This window comes from Salvia splendens, chromosome 3 (genome assembly GCF_004379255.2).
Source record: "Salvia splendens isolate huo1 chromosome 3, SspV2, whole genome shotgun sequence".
NCBI lineage: Eukaryota > Viridiplantae > Streptophyta > Magnoliopsida > Lamiales > Lamiaceae > Salvia > Salvia splendens.
Genome location: NC_056034.1, coordinates 37,452,929 through 37,467,228, shown reverse-complemented (window position 1 = coordinate 37,467,228; position 14,300 = coordinate 37,452,929). Strand labels below are relative to the sequence as shown.

Here is a 14,300-nt window from a genome sequence, read left to right as displayed (position 1 = left end):
ACGACAGCCGATGGGCCTATCGGAGCAAAGGTCGGCGATGTGGAGGTCTCCCTGGCGGCTAGGGTTTCGACCCAAATGAGAGGATATGAGTTAAATCCTCCATTTTCTCCGAAATCCAAATTTGACCCACCCGAGATTCCTATAGTTCAAAATCCACCCCAACCGACCCAGAAATTCCAAAATCCACCCCATGCGTCCCAGAAATACCAAAAACCACCCCAGGACTTCCATAAATTTCAAAACCGACCCAGAACTTTTCCTAAACCTCAAAATAACCCCAATACAGCCAAAACTTTGCAAATTGCACCCCAGTTACCGAAACAACCAAAAAGTCAGCCATCTATTCCGTGCAGAAACTCATTTGAAGCGTTGGCATATTCCTCCACCTCACAGTCACATACCAAAGACACCCAATGGATATTTGATTGCGGAGCCACCGACACAATGTCATTTGATGCCTCTGATTTCCTAACCATTTCAAAATCCCAAAAAACCTATGTACAGACCGCCAGTGGAGACCTAGCGCAAGTCCGGGGAGCGGGAACAATTAATATTTCCCCTACTTTACGCCTGTCTAACTGTCTCTATGTTCAGTCATTATCACATAAGCTTTTGTCCATTAGTCATGTGACTAAGGAACTGAACTGCAAATTACTGATGCAACCAAAATTTTGTATGTTACAGGATATCAAGACGAGGACGATAGTTGGGCGTGGCACTGAACGATGTGGACTGTACTATGTGGATGAAATAGCCCAACAGAGTACTGCGATGCTGACTCACGGACTGACAGACCGGCAGGCTTGGCTTTGGCATCGTCGGTTAGGACATCCATCTATAGGATATCTTCGTCTTCTTTATCCTAAGCTAGTTACTTCTATGCAATCTTTTCATTGTGAAACTTGTTTGTTGGCCAAAAGCCATAGACACTCTTTTAAGCTGAACAATACTAGAATGAAAAAACCTTTTGCTTTAATTCACTCGGATGTATGGGGGCCTGCACCCGTTACTGGGGGACAAGGTTTTCGTTATTTTGTGCTGTTTGTGGATGATTTCTCTCGTATGACTTGGGTTTATTTCTTAAAAAATAAGTTTGAAGTTTACGAAAAATTCACAGAATTCTATACACTTGTCCAAACCCAGTACAACCAAAACATCCAAATCCTTAGGTCAGATAATGGGGGAGAATTTGTGAATAGAAAAATGCAAGACTTTTTTCGAGAACATGGGATAGTCCACCAAACGTCGTGTGCCTATACTCCAGAACAAAATGGGGTAGCAGAAAGGAAAAACAGATATATCCTTGAGGTCACCAGAGCCCTGTTAATCGAGTCTAAAATACCCAAATCTTTTTGGCCCGAAGCCATAGCCACCGCAGTCTACCTAATGAACCGCCTACCGACTGGAATTCTCCAATTCAAAACTCACTTAGACAGTTTTTCCAAACATTTTGAGATACCATCATCCCTTTCTCTTGAACCCAGAGTTTTTGGTTGCTCAGTCTTCGTCCATATCCCTAAACATGAACGTACTAAGTTTTCACCTTGTGCCCTCAAATGTGTTTTCTTAGGATATGGGAAAAATCAGAAAGGCTATAGGTGCTATGATCCAGCCACAAACCGCATGCACACAACTATGAATTGTGACTTTGTAGAGGGAGAATACTTTTACAGCCAATCTAGTAGTCAGGGGGAGATTCAGCAGGATAATATTCCTACTAGTGACCTACTAAATTGGCTACCTACACCTATGCCTAGCCAGGGGAGAAACCAGTCAGGGGGAGAAGATCAACCTAAGCCAAGTCCTGTCACCGACGTCGGTCCAACAGAGAAAAGTAGTGGTACCGCCGGGCAGTTAAGTGCCATAGAGCAGGATGTGGAGTTAGGTGACATTGCTCAGTCATCAACCCCTTCTTCGATTCCTGAGGTAAATGATTCAGTTATGGATAATGTATGGCTAGAAAACACTAATGGTGACAGGAACAGTAGAGATGGCGACACATGGCAACCATATGAATTGCCCCCCCCCGAAGTACAAGAGGAGTTCCTCCACGGAGATACTCTCCAGACTGGAAAGGAAGGAAGACCAGATATGCAGTGGCAAACATTGCTCAAGGACAACTTACGAAAATGGCCCGTGCATTCGAAGCTGCCCTATATGAAGAAGAAGAGATACCGCAGTAATTCGAGGAAGCCTCAAAACACAAACATTGGAGAGAAGCTATGAAGAAGGAAATAGATGCTCTCATAAAAAATGAGACATGGGAGAAGTGTACACTACCGACAGGAAAGAAGCCGGTCGGATGCCGATGGATATTCACTATAAAATGACGTGCTGATGGTTCAATCGAGAGATACAAGGCAAGGCTCGTGGCCAAGGGATACACACAGGTGTATGGAGTAGATTATGAGGAGACCTTCTCTCCAGTTGCTAAATTGGACACTGTTCGAGCCCTACTTTCCGTGGCGGCATGCAAAGATTGGCCTCTACACCAATTTGACGTAACAAATGCATTCCTGCATGGCGAATTGGAGAAAGATAAAGAAGTATATATGGAAGTCCCCCCGGGATGCTCAGAGGAGTTTGGAACAGGACAAGTGTGTCGCCTCATAAAGACGTTGTATGGGTTAAAACAGTCCCCAAGAATCTGGTTTGGGAGGTTCTGTCAAGCAATGTTTAAACACGGGTTCAAACAAAGCCATTCGGATCATACGCTCTTCACCAAGAGAAGTGATGGAAAGATGACATGTCTGATCATATATGTGGATGACATGATCATTACTGGAGACGATACTGAAGAAATCCAAAACTTGCGGGAAAATCTGTCCAAAGAGTTTGAGATGAAAGATCTAGGACCCCTGAAGTACTTCCTTGGAATTGAAGTGTTGAGATCCAGACACGGAATATTTCTAAGGCAGAAAAAGTATGTTCTAGACCTTCTGGCAGAAACTGGGTTGTTGGATTGCAAGCCTGCAGAAACTCCAATGATCCCCAATCATGGATTGAAGATGGAAGAGGGAGCTGATCTTGCAGACCGGGAGAGATACCAACGGTTAGTAGGGAAACTCATCTACCTCTCACATACTAGGCCCGACATAACATATGCAGTTGGCATTATCAGCCAGTTCATGCACAGACCTCAAGTCAACCATATGGATGTTGCGTTGAGAATTGTGAGATACCTAAAGGGAACCATTGGCTATGGAGTGTTCCTAGCTAAAAGAGAAGATCTGGAAATCGATGGATATATGGATGCTGACTGGGCACGCAATCCGATTGACAGAAAGTCCACTGGGGATACTTCACCTTCATAGGAGAGAACTTAGTCACTTGGAGAAGTAAGAAGCAGAAGGTGGTGGTCCTATCAAGTGCAGAAGCAGAATTTCGAGGAATCAAAATTGGACTAATGGAAATCATGTGGCTAAGGAGGTTGTTGACAGAAATTGGCTTTCCACCTACACGGAAGAGTAAATTGTTCTGTGATAACAAAGCAGCTATCAGTATTGCAGAAAATCCAGTACAGCACGACTGAACCAAACAAGTTGAAGTTGATCGCCACTTCTTCAAGGAGAAACTCGAAGGGGGAATCATAGAGTTCTCATTCGTTCGGTCAGAGGAGCAACTTGCAGACATCCTTACCAAAGCAGTTCACCCGAAAATCCTCAAGGAAATTCTGGACAAGTTGAGTATCGGAGATACCGTTGCTCAACTTGAGGGGGAGTGTCAAAGTAGCAAATCAAGGGAGAAATTAGCTCGATCAAAGGAAGGAGAAGATTGAGGCAATAATTGAAATTATGTAAAGAATAATAATGAATATTATTGCCTAGAATAGATTGATACTTTTTCCATTGATAGTTATTAATCCTCCCTATATATTTGGGGCTGTAAATCATTGTACAATCAAGCAATATACACGAAACCTTCTACTCTCAATTCTCTGTGTTCCCAATGTCGATCAATGCGTGTTCCGCCTTTCTCGATTACCATCGTTAAGAGTTCATGTATCAGAGCTCAATTTTAATGAAAATTATGTAAAAATTAAGCTCTACTTAAATCTGAAAGTGAAATTAAACCAAATTCATCGGCTAAACGTTTATTCCCATATCCGACATCTATATATATATATAGAAATACTCGTTAAATTTGACACCATAGACACTGTGTAATACACATATACAACAAACTTAGAAACATAAATAAAAATGAAAATGCAGCAGGTAGTCTACTTAAATGCGGGAGCAGGTCTTGTTATGAACCAAAAGCGAAGAAGTAAACCTAAGCTGCGAAGCCGCCACATCAAATTCCAAGTAATTCTCCTTCAACTGATGCGCTCCGATCACCACCGACGTCGTTGGCCTCGACCCCGCATCCACGAACGCCAGGCACATCGTCTTCCGATCAATCTCCACCATCGCATTCGCCCCCGAAATCCTCCAGTACACATCCTTCCCCGGCAAAACCAGGTCAATCGCCGGAACCTCCGGCCCCGCACCAGTCCTCTTCACCGTCTCCGCGCTGTAGCACGCTCTGAACGGCCCCACCGCCGCCACGCTCCTCATCTTCATATCCGACGCCGCCTTGTCGAAGGCCCGCGCCACCGGCTTATAGATCGACGTGTGCATTGCGGTGTAGTTTTGCAAGCTGCTGATCTTCGTCCCGCCTACTCGATCCCCGTTGATATCGAAATACGACTCCTTCACCTCCACCGCCTCTCCGGCGACCCTGATCGACCTCACGTCGATGAAGTACTCCTGTGAGAGATCGTTGTCAGAGAAAAACGGCTGATTACTCACCGGTTTATTCACGATCAACGGCGTCGTTTTGATCAAACTGGAGATGTCGGATTTCGTCGGCGCTCCGGCTCCGACGGTCAATTTCCCGATCCCCGACGACGGCGGGCAGATCGAGAAACGGTCGGGGAGTTTCATCTTCTCGGCGACCACTTTATGGAAGGCGATGTCGAAGCGGCCGAGGCCAACCATGCCGGAGACGGGGGCGGCGAGGCCTTGGACGAAGTCGTTGGGGACGCAGGAGAAGATGAAGTCGGGGAGCTGGACGTGGTCCTTGGAGGAGAGGGTGTCCTCGTACAAGCCGTAGGAGGTGATGTAGAAGAGGAAGGGGTTGGAGGAGGCCGTGCCGCAGGTGTTGTTGCTGCAGCCGGGCCGGGCGGGGCCGTTGCAGCCACTGCAGCCGAACCCCTTTGCGGCCTCGCATTTGGCCGAGTCGCAGAGGATGGGGGCGTAGGTGGTGGAGGTGTAGTTGTCGCAGGCCAACCAGAGGTGTTGGCCGCTGAGGTGGATGACTGCGTTGATGGTGGTGGGGTTGCTGCCCATTTGGAACGTAGTGTAGAATTGGGACGTCTTGGCGTCCCTCCGGAGGGGGAGGACTAGGCCGGTCTGGGCATGGCTAGTCCCGATCAGAACGAGCACGAGCAAAACAGAGTAGCTGAAAGAAGAAGCCATAGAGATGAGATAGTTGTTTTTTGTGGTGATGGTAAAATAGGATTGTATGGTAAGTATTTATAGGTTTTTAAGAACGGCAATATAGGAACAGTCTGTGTTCAAAGTCGGTGTCTTGATTGATGGCTGCATTGATTAAAATTAGGATATGGTTTTGCGTTGCTGGATTAGTGTGATCCAAGCAGATTCGTATAGTGGTATTATGGTAAAATTGGCTGGTGGTGTCATATCATATTTTTGGATATACATGACCCACTTACACGTTTATGGAATAAAGTCAATAATGATTATGTGGTTTTAAGCTTAACTTAACTCAGTTCTATTTGAGTAAATAAAATTTTTTAAAGTTGACCACCTAATTGCAGTTCAATTTTTTCAAACAAACTTAACTCATTATGTAATTTATGTTATACGGAATACTAAATCTAACTCTATTCATTTTAGAAAAATCATGTCATTTCATTTCCCCTCCAGTCTAGATTACTTACAGCATTCAGAAATTATTTTTTACATGCATTCTTTCTCTGTATTCTTTCTAGCTCCACATCACATTTAATTTTACTTTATTCCATACTTAAAAGAAACAGTACTCACAATTCACTCTTTCTTTCCTTGATCATGAATCCCAATTATTTTGTCTTTTTTATTTCTTTTATTTGTAATTTATTTATTCTAATTTATTTAAAACATGAAATTCATTAAAATCTCAAAATTACATATTATTAAAAGTCAAAAAATAAATAATTAAAATCATAAAATTACATTTTATTAAGAAAATAAAATGTGGAAGCGATTCTTGTAAACGCATGTCACGAGGAAACTACTTCTACTTCTTTGGTTCCATTTTTTGAAGTAGTGAACTCTTTTCAAGCTCCTATTAAACAACCAGTGTGATTCCAATTGTGGCACGATCATGTGGCTCATATCAATGTTTAGGATTTTCTGCAGTAAGTAGCCAAATAAAACGCATCTACTACTTTCAACAATTTTCTAAGATACTGGATTGAATGGGGAGAAATCTGAGGGTAAGAGAGATTTTTTTTACTGTTAAAAAGATAATTGGATGAATGAAATATTTAAAAATAAGTATAGATGGTATTAAAGGAGAAAAATGAAATAATAAGAAAAGGTGGAAATTCATTGTAAAATAAGTATACTTGGAATAATGAAAAATTAAAATAATATTTCTTTAAAAGAACCATATAGATATAAAACAGTCGAAAATGAAACTCACTCGCATGCCGACTAGTGAGCTTCTCACCGCAAAAACTGATTGGCCGAGGAAGGGCCAGCTCGTGGAGGGACAATCCCCTCTCCATCACTTGACCGAGTAACCAACCGGGGTAGGATGCTTCCAACGCATCCCGTTTCTATCTCGTCCCCCGGAATGTAACGAGCCTTGCGCATGCTCTTAAATGTGAGATTTATTACTTTCTGAGACACGTTATCTTGTTTCTAAATATTAATTAATGTTTTGATTATAGTTAAGTGAGGTTAGTTCAGACAAATATTACATTCATTTCAGGTAAGGTACGTGTAGTTAAAAAATTAAAATGAAAAACAGGAAATTATCATATAGAGGTGTGATAATGACGTGATGGTGTTTGGTATTCACACGTGGCATCCGGCAATGTATCGACTTTGACCGATATTTCTAGAATTGTAGGAGTAATTATTGTAAGTTTATCAGAGCATCCGCAGTGGCGGACGTCCACACGGAATTCCCATCAGCGTGTGGGAATTTCGTGGCGGAAAAGAGCATCCTCAGTGGCGGACGTCCACGCGGAATTTCCACCGGCGTGCGAGAATTCTGTGGCGGACGTCCACGCGGAACTCCCACCAGCGTGGGGGAATTCCGTGGCAGACGTCCGCCATTGCCGCGAAGGAATTCGCAGTTCTGCGGCCATCAGCGGAATTCCGCGGGGAATTCCGCGCTGACGTCCGCCATTGCGTTGACGCCCGCGGAATTCCCGTTTAATGCATTAAATATTTTTTTTCGGTTCTTATATATACATCTCGTTGAACTTCATTTCATTCGCACCACTTGTATTAACACGTGGGGGTGAAGCATTATTGAAATGTATTTTTAAAATTTGGTGAAATGTACTTTTCTTTTTTTATTAATGGAATATTTTTCCCTATTTGTGGCGACTATTTAATTCCGGAAATTGTTTAATTTGTGAATTTGTGAATTTTTTTAATTGAGGGAATTCCTTCGGGAATTCCGCAGGGAATTCCGCCACTGTGCAGTGGGAATTCCTTATGATGTGGCAGGAGGTGTTTTTGGGAATTTTGCGGGGAATTCCGCCGGGAATTCCGCACCATTGTGGATGCTCTTACTTGGATGCCTATGTCAATTGTCAATGTCTAAGTACCCCATTATTTTGAATCAACCCCATAATATATATTCCTATTACGTTAAGGTCGTGTGTACCGTTTCACAAATTTGTCACACTTTGATCTGACATGAATTTTAAGAAATGTAATGAAAAGTGGGTTGAAAAAATTAGTGGATGATGAATTCTACTTTTATATATTAGTTTTATAATAAAATGTGATTGAGAATGAGTTAGTGGAATATGAGGTCCACTACCAAAAATAGTTGAAAGTGAAATGTAACAAATTTTATGGAACGGACATAAATAGAAATATGTGATAAAATTTATGGGACAAAGAGAGTATTTCTATATTTTATGTTCCGTTTAGCATATCCATGCACGTGCTTATGCCTTACATGTAATCAAATAAATCTACATACTACTTTAAAATTCATTTCTCAATGAGACTAGCACGTGCACGATTTTTGGTATTGAATGCTAGCTTATTTGGAAGAAACGGTGTGGTTTCGTTTTGCAAGGGAACGCATGAATATAGATGATGTTAGGCTGGAAGCTGCGGTGGAAACTAAGGAAAGATAACTCTCAATCTTGTGGAGACCGCCCTTACCACCACATTTAAAGCTGAATACAAATACTTCATTGGAATGAGGACGGATTGTGCTTGTGGGGCATTCATGTTCTAGATATCTCTCCGTCGGGCATTAATATTTGGCTCTTTGATAGGTCCTGGTGGACCTATCGGTTGTGAAGAGCACTCGACGGCGTGAAATGAACATGGCGGACCCTAGTTGAGAATTAGGGTTTGATATTTAGGGTTTGATATTTGAGGAAGAGAGCAAAATGAGAAAAATTGATTTTATTCTATATTTCCCCAATGACTCGATCTAATGGGAATTCTACAATTTATATAATTCCCCCTACTTGATTCGGACTTACGACTTGGGAAAGAATCAAGAATCAAGAAGAAAACCCAAGAAGATTTGATTCTATCTAATTCTGAATTAAAAAGTTCTAAAAGGAAAATAAAATATTACATCAAATCTCCTTTTAATAAGTAATGAAATCTCCATATCTTTCTAGTGGACTCCTCTTCCTCTTCGGTCGATCGTCTTCCTGCTGCACTTCTTGATCATGTTCGTTGCTCGGCGTCTCTTCTTCTCCTTTGGGCTCATGTAGGTTCTCGGGGTTCCTATCAACTCCACTCCCGACGGAAATCACCTTGTCCTCAAGGTGCAAGTGAGGGAAGTCTTGCGCCATCTTTGCAGCTGGTTCCCAGGAATGAGCAACGTCAACATGTGACGCCCAATGTACAAGCCATTGCACTTGTGGAACGTCGTCGACCAGGACTGTGCGCTCAGCCGAAGCTCTCACCGATGTGTCTAACGGTCGTCCCTGTAACATGTTCGACGGCAGGGCCAGCGGTGTCGGGAACAATGAAGAGCTGACAAAAGGCTTCAAGAGCGAAACATGGAAGACATCGTGAATACGACTCTCCACTGGTAACTGAAGAAGATAAGCCACCTTCCCTATCCTCTCGGTGATCTCGAACGGACCATAGTATCGATGACCCAGCTTGGGTGATATAGGCTTGCCAACAGAGTGTTGACTGTAAAGCTGAAGGCGGAGCCACAACCGATCACCCACTGCAAATTCTACATCTTTCTGGTGGCGGTTTGCTTGTGCAGCCATGAGTCCTGGGCTTGTTTGATGCGTGTTTTCAGCTTACGGAGCAACATCTCACATTAACCGAACAATTCAAAGGTTGGGCAATCAAAGGTATACGCTCCTCCAACAATTCAACCACCTCAACATTATGGGAAGGCCGTGAGTATGTGTCAAAAAGGTTGGGCAGTTCACGGCCGTAAAGTGCCTCATACGGCGACATGACAATGCTCACAATAACTGAAACATTCAAAGCCAATTCCGTCCACGGCAACATCTGAGACCAACGACTTGGGCAGTCAAAGGTATACGCGAGGAAATATTGCTCAAGCGCGTAGTTTGTGACTTCCGATTGGCCGTCTGTCTGCGGGTGATAGGCCGTGGTAAACTACAACTTTGTAACCACTAAGGGAGATCAACTCGTCCCAGAAATCGCTCATAAAAATGGAGTCTCTGTCGAAAAGAAGCTTCTTCGGAAAGCCATGAAGCTTGACGACCGTGTCTACAAATAGGCGCGCCACCCGTGCCGTATCGAAACTAGATTTTAGAGCTCCAAAATAAGCATATTTCGATTGTCTGTCGACCACCACCATAATAGCGGTGTACCCTTGAGACTTCGGCAGGCCGACAATGAAGTCCATCGAAGCCGCAGCCCAAACCAAGTTGGGGATGGGCAATGGCTGGATTAAGCCGTTAGGTTTCTCTCGCACATACTTGATCGCTTGACAGATCTCACAGGCAGCCACATAATCAGCGATGTCGGAGCACATACCTGTCTAATAAAAAGATCCCGTGACGCTGGCCAAAGTCCGACGGGTACCGAGATGCCCCGTCGTTGGAGTCACGTGGCATTAGGCCAGAATGGCTGGTATTGTGGAGGAGTCCCTCGCGATGAGGAGGCGTCGCTTAAAATAGAGCAGACCGTCCTGCCCGGAAACGTGCGATGGGGCTCGGCCCTCCGAAACCTCCTTGTGCAATCGCTGCAGCTCCTCCATTGAAGAGTTCTCCCGATGGATGGTGTCCATGATCGATGCTGCTGGACTAGAAAACATGGCCAGAATGCTCAGATCACCCGGAGATAGATCCTCGGATTGGTGGGATAGGGCGTCAGCCACCCTATTGGACGCACCGGACTTGTATTCGATGCGAAGTTTAAAACCCATCAGTTTGCGCAAATAGAATTGTTGATCGGGGTATTTGCACCACCTGCGAAAAAGGTCCTTTAAACTGCGTTGGACAATGGCGTAGATTTCCTTATGATAAGTGGAAGCTAGACAGCGGCGGGGTCCCAACTTTTTAATGAAATACGCGATGGGGTGGTTCTCCTGAAGTAGCACATCACCGATGAACCCGTCGGATGCATCAGTTTCAAGGACGAAGGGGGCCTCAAAGTTGGGGAGACGCTGCACTGGGGCAGAGCATGTCGCCTCCTTCAAGGCGCCCTGCTCCGACCAAGAGAAGGCTAGTTGAACTTGAATGATATTGTTGGTGATCCGGGAAAACACAAGCCAATTGAAGAGTTCGATGTTTCAATTCATGATAGAGTACGAAAAGAGTACTTGAATAAGGGCCCTTGTCAACCAATTGGACATAAGTATGAAAAAAAAGAAATATGGCATTCAAGAAAGAAGTTTTCAAGAAATTTGGTTTAAAAGGTATACATGGTTAGAGTATAGTGTATCAAATGATGCAACTTTACGCTTTTGGTACTACCTTTTCAAGAAATATGATAAAGGAGGTCGACAATCAGATGATACTTTTACAAAGAGAGGTTGTAGCAACTGGAAAAATGCATTAGAAAGATTCAATTATCTTGTTAGAGGTGTGAATAGTTGTCATAATAATACTAGAATTCAGTTCAAAGCTTTTCAAGATCAAAGGAACAGTGTGGCAAGTATATTACGGTCAAATACCCGTGAGATGGAAGTTGCATATCGTATTCGGTTGACAGTCTCATTGAATATGACTCGGTTTCTCTTAAAGCAGGGATTATCTTTTCGTGGACATGATGAGTCAAGTAGTTCTTCAAATCGAGGTAATTTTCTAGAGTTGCTTCAATGGTTTAGTGAACTTAACGATGATGTATCCAAAACTTTGTTTACAAACGCCCCTGCTAACAATCAAATGAATTCACCACAAATTCAAAAGGAATTAGCAAATGCTTGTGCTTCAGAGGTCACACATGCCATAGTTAATGATATTGGAGATAAAGTTTTCACTCTTTTGGTTGATGAGGCTCGAGATGTTTCATTGAAGAAGTAGATGGGAGTCGTTTTAAGATATGTGAATAACGAATGATATGTGATTGAGCGATTTATTGGGATCGTGCATGTAACTGACACTTCCTCTCGTACTTTGAAATGCACCATTGATGATTTATTGGTGAAACATAATTTATCTCTATCTAAAGTGAGAGGGCAAGGATACGATGGAGCTTCTAATATGTGGGGTGAGTTTAATGGATTGAAATCCTGATTATTGCAAGAAAATCCATATGCCATGTATATTCATTGTTTCTCTCATCAACTCCAATTAATTATTGTTGCATTTGCCAAGGGTATTAGAGTTGTGAAGATGTTTTTAGCTGTCTCCATGATTGTCAATATGGTCGGGGCATCTTGTAAGAGAAAAGACCAACTTAGGCACAGTTGCAATATGACAGATTAGTTGAATAACTTAATGATGGAGAAGTGATAAGTGGAAGAGGTAAAAATCAAGAAACTAGTTTGGTAAGGCCTGGAGACACTTGTTGGGGTTCACATTACTTTACATTGCTTCGTCTATGCTCTATGTGGTCTTCGGTTGAGAAAGTGTTGGAAATTGTACGTGACAATGCTACTCTTCGTGATAACAGAAGTACCACTGAAGGATTGATTGAAAGGATGGATAGTTATGAGTTTTTTTTCACTTTGCATTTGATGAAACATTTATTGGGAATAACCAATGAATTATCCATTGTCTTACAAAAGAAAGATCAAAATATTATTCAAGCCATATCATTGATCCAAGTGTGAAACATCAGTAGCAAAGTTTTAGAGAGAATGGATGGGAAGACATACATGATCAAGCAACAAAGTTTTGTGAATTGCATAATATTTCACAAGTTGATATGGATGAAATTATACCACGCCGTGGTTATAAGAAGTATGGAGCAGAGTTGATCACAAATTTGCATCATTATCGTGTAGAGATTTTTTATCATGTACTATAATATTCCTATTCATGTCTTCTATACATATATTTTTTTCATCATAATTTATGTTATTGTGGTCGCAATGTCAAGATTGTTGATTTACTTCTAGTACCGACTTGCTAGGATGCATATCATGTCTTGATCCAAGAAATTCTTTCTCTCTATTCATTCGAGGTGAATAAGGGGTAAATGCCCTCAATATATTTTTATTATACTCTTTATTTATTCAATTTTAATTGGGTAACGTAAGTTTTAATTCGACCGAAATTCTTAAACTTTGAGAAATGACCGAAATAAGTTTTCACCTATTTTATTTGTTAATGTGAGATAACATAATTCAACCAAAATTTGTGATTATCGTCAAAGAGAATATTGCATTATCTTCTTAAATAAGATGTTATCTGGTACTATGATTTTCTTTTTTTGATTTCAAGGAAATGAAACTAAATGGATGCAATATAAAAATATATGGGCAGTTGTTTTATTGATACAGTGTGCTGATATGTGAGTATGTTGGTCAAAACTGATGGCCCAAATAAAGAAAGTGGATATTTGGATAGGGTTGTGTTAGCGTTAGTTACAAACTAATTTACAGTAATAATTAATTATTTTCAATTTGTGTATTAAAATTATAACACAAATACCTAATTATATCAATGCAACATCTAAATTTAAATATTAACATAAAGACATAAGTTTATCAACACAAGAATATTGATAAGTTTATGTCTTTGTATTAATATTTTTAACATACAAATTACTAACCGAGAAACTTTTAGCTACAGCTCCTCCTAAAATTATGTCACTCAAGAACGTGGACATCTTGAGTAGAATGAAGAAAATAGTAAAAGATGAATTGTAAAATTTATAGAATGTGGTACCTATTTTTATAGTGTTAATAATTTTATAATAAAATGTGAGTACGAATGAGTTAGTGAAATATGAGGTCTATTACCGAAAATGAAAAATGAAAGATAACAAATTTTTAGGGACGAACCAAAATGAAAATATAACAAATTTTTGGGGACGAACCAAAATGAAAATACTTGATAAATTTTTAAGGGCGGGGAATATTTATCTTTCTTACTTCTATTCTATATAGTTAAATACATTCTCGTCAAAATTGACAATTCGTGTGTTTAGCTTAAGATATACTCCATTCATTTCATCGAAATATTAGGTCATCTGGGGATAACACAAATTTTAATATGTAATTGATAAAATATAAAATAAAGAAAATATGTACTAGCAGATTATGTGATCCAAATATAACAAAGTACACCATGAAGGAGAGTGAGAAAAAGTTTTCACAAAATAATATTCCCTATGTCCCATAGAAATATGTCATGTTTCATTTTTCGTTCGTCTAATATAAATAGTCACGTATCCATTTATAACAATCTTTTTCTTCTTCTTTTTTTACTTTTTCATATATGAGCCCACCATCCATTACACAATTTTAACTATTTTTACTCATTTTCTCTTACTTTACCAATTACACATTAAAATTCGTGTCAACTCCAAATGACCTATTTCTATGGGACGGAGGGGGTGTATTAGGAAAGGGAATGATATGAGGAAGGTTAAAATAGACAGTTGGATGAATTGGCACGAAGTGGCCTAATTGAAATTAGTATCACCAACAAG

General features: G+C 41.1%; 2 protein-coding genes across 2 annotated transcripts; one reads left to right on the top strand and one right to left on the bottom strand.

Moving 5' to 3' along the window:
* Positions 1-4,067: 4,067 nt before the first annotated feature.
* LOC121793961 (probable aspartic proteinase GIP2) lies at positions 4,068-5,476 on the bottom strand. Its single transcript, XM_042191982.1, has one exon. The coding sequence runs from the start codon at positions 5,460-5,462 to the stop codon at positions 4,227-4,229; it is 1,236 nt and encodes a 411-aa protein (XP_042047916.1). The 5' UTR covers positions 5,463-5,476; the 3' UTR covers positions 4,068-4,226.
* Positions 5,477-11,056: 5,580 nt separating this feature from the next.
* On the top strand, positions 11,057-11,722 carry LOC121796963 (zinc finger MYM-type protein 1-like). The gene has a single exon (XM_042195716.1). The coding sequence runs from the start codon at positions 11,057-11,059 to the stop codon at positions 11,720-11,722; it is 666 nt and encodes a 221-aa protein (XP_042051650.1).
* The last annotated feature ends 2,578 nt before the right edge of the window (positions 11,723-14,300 follow it).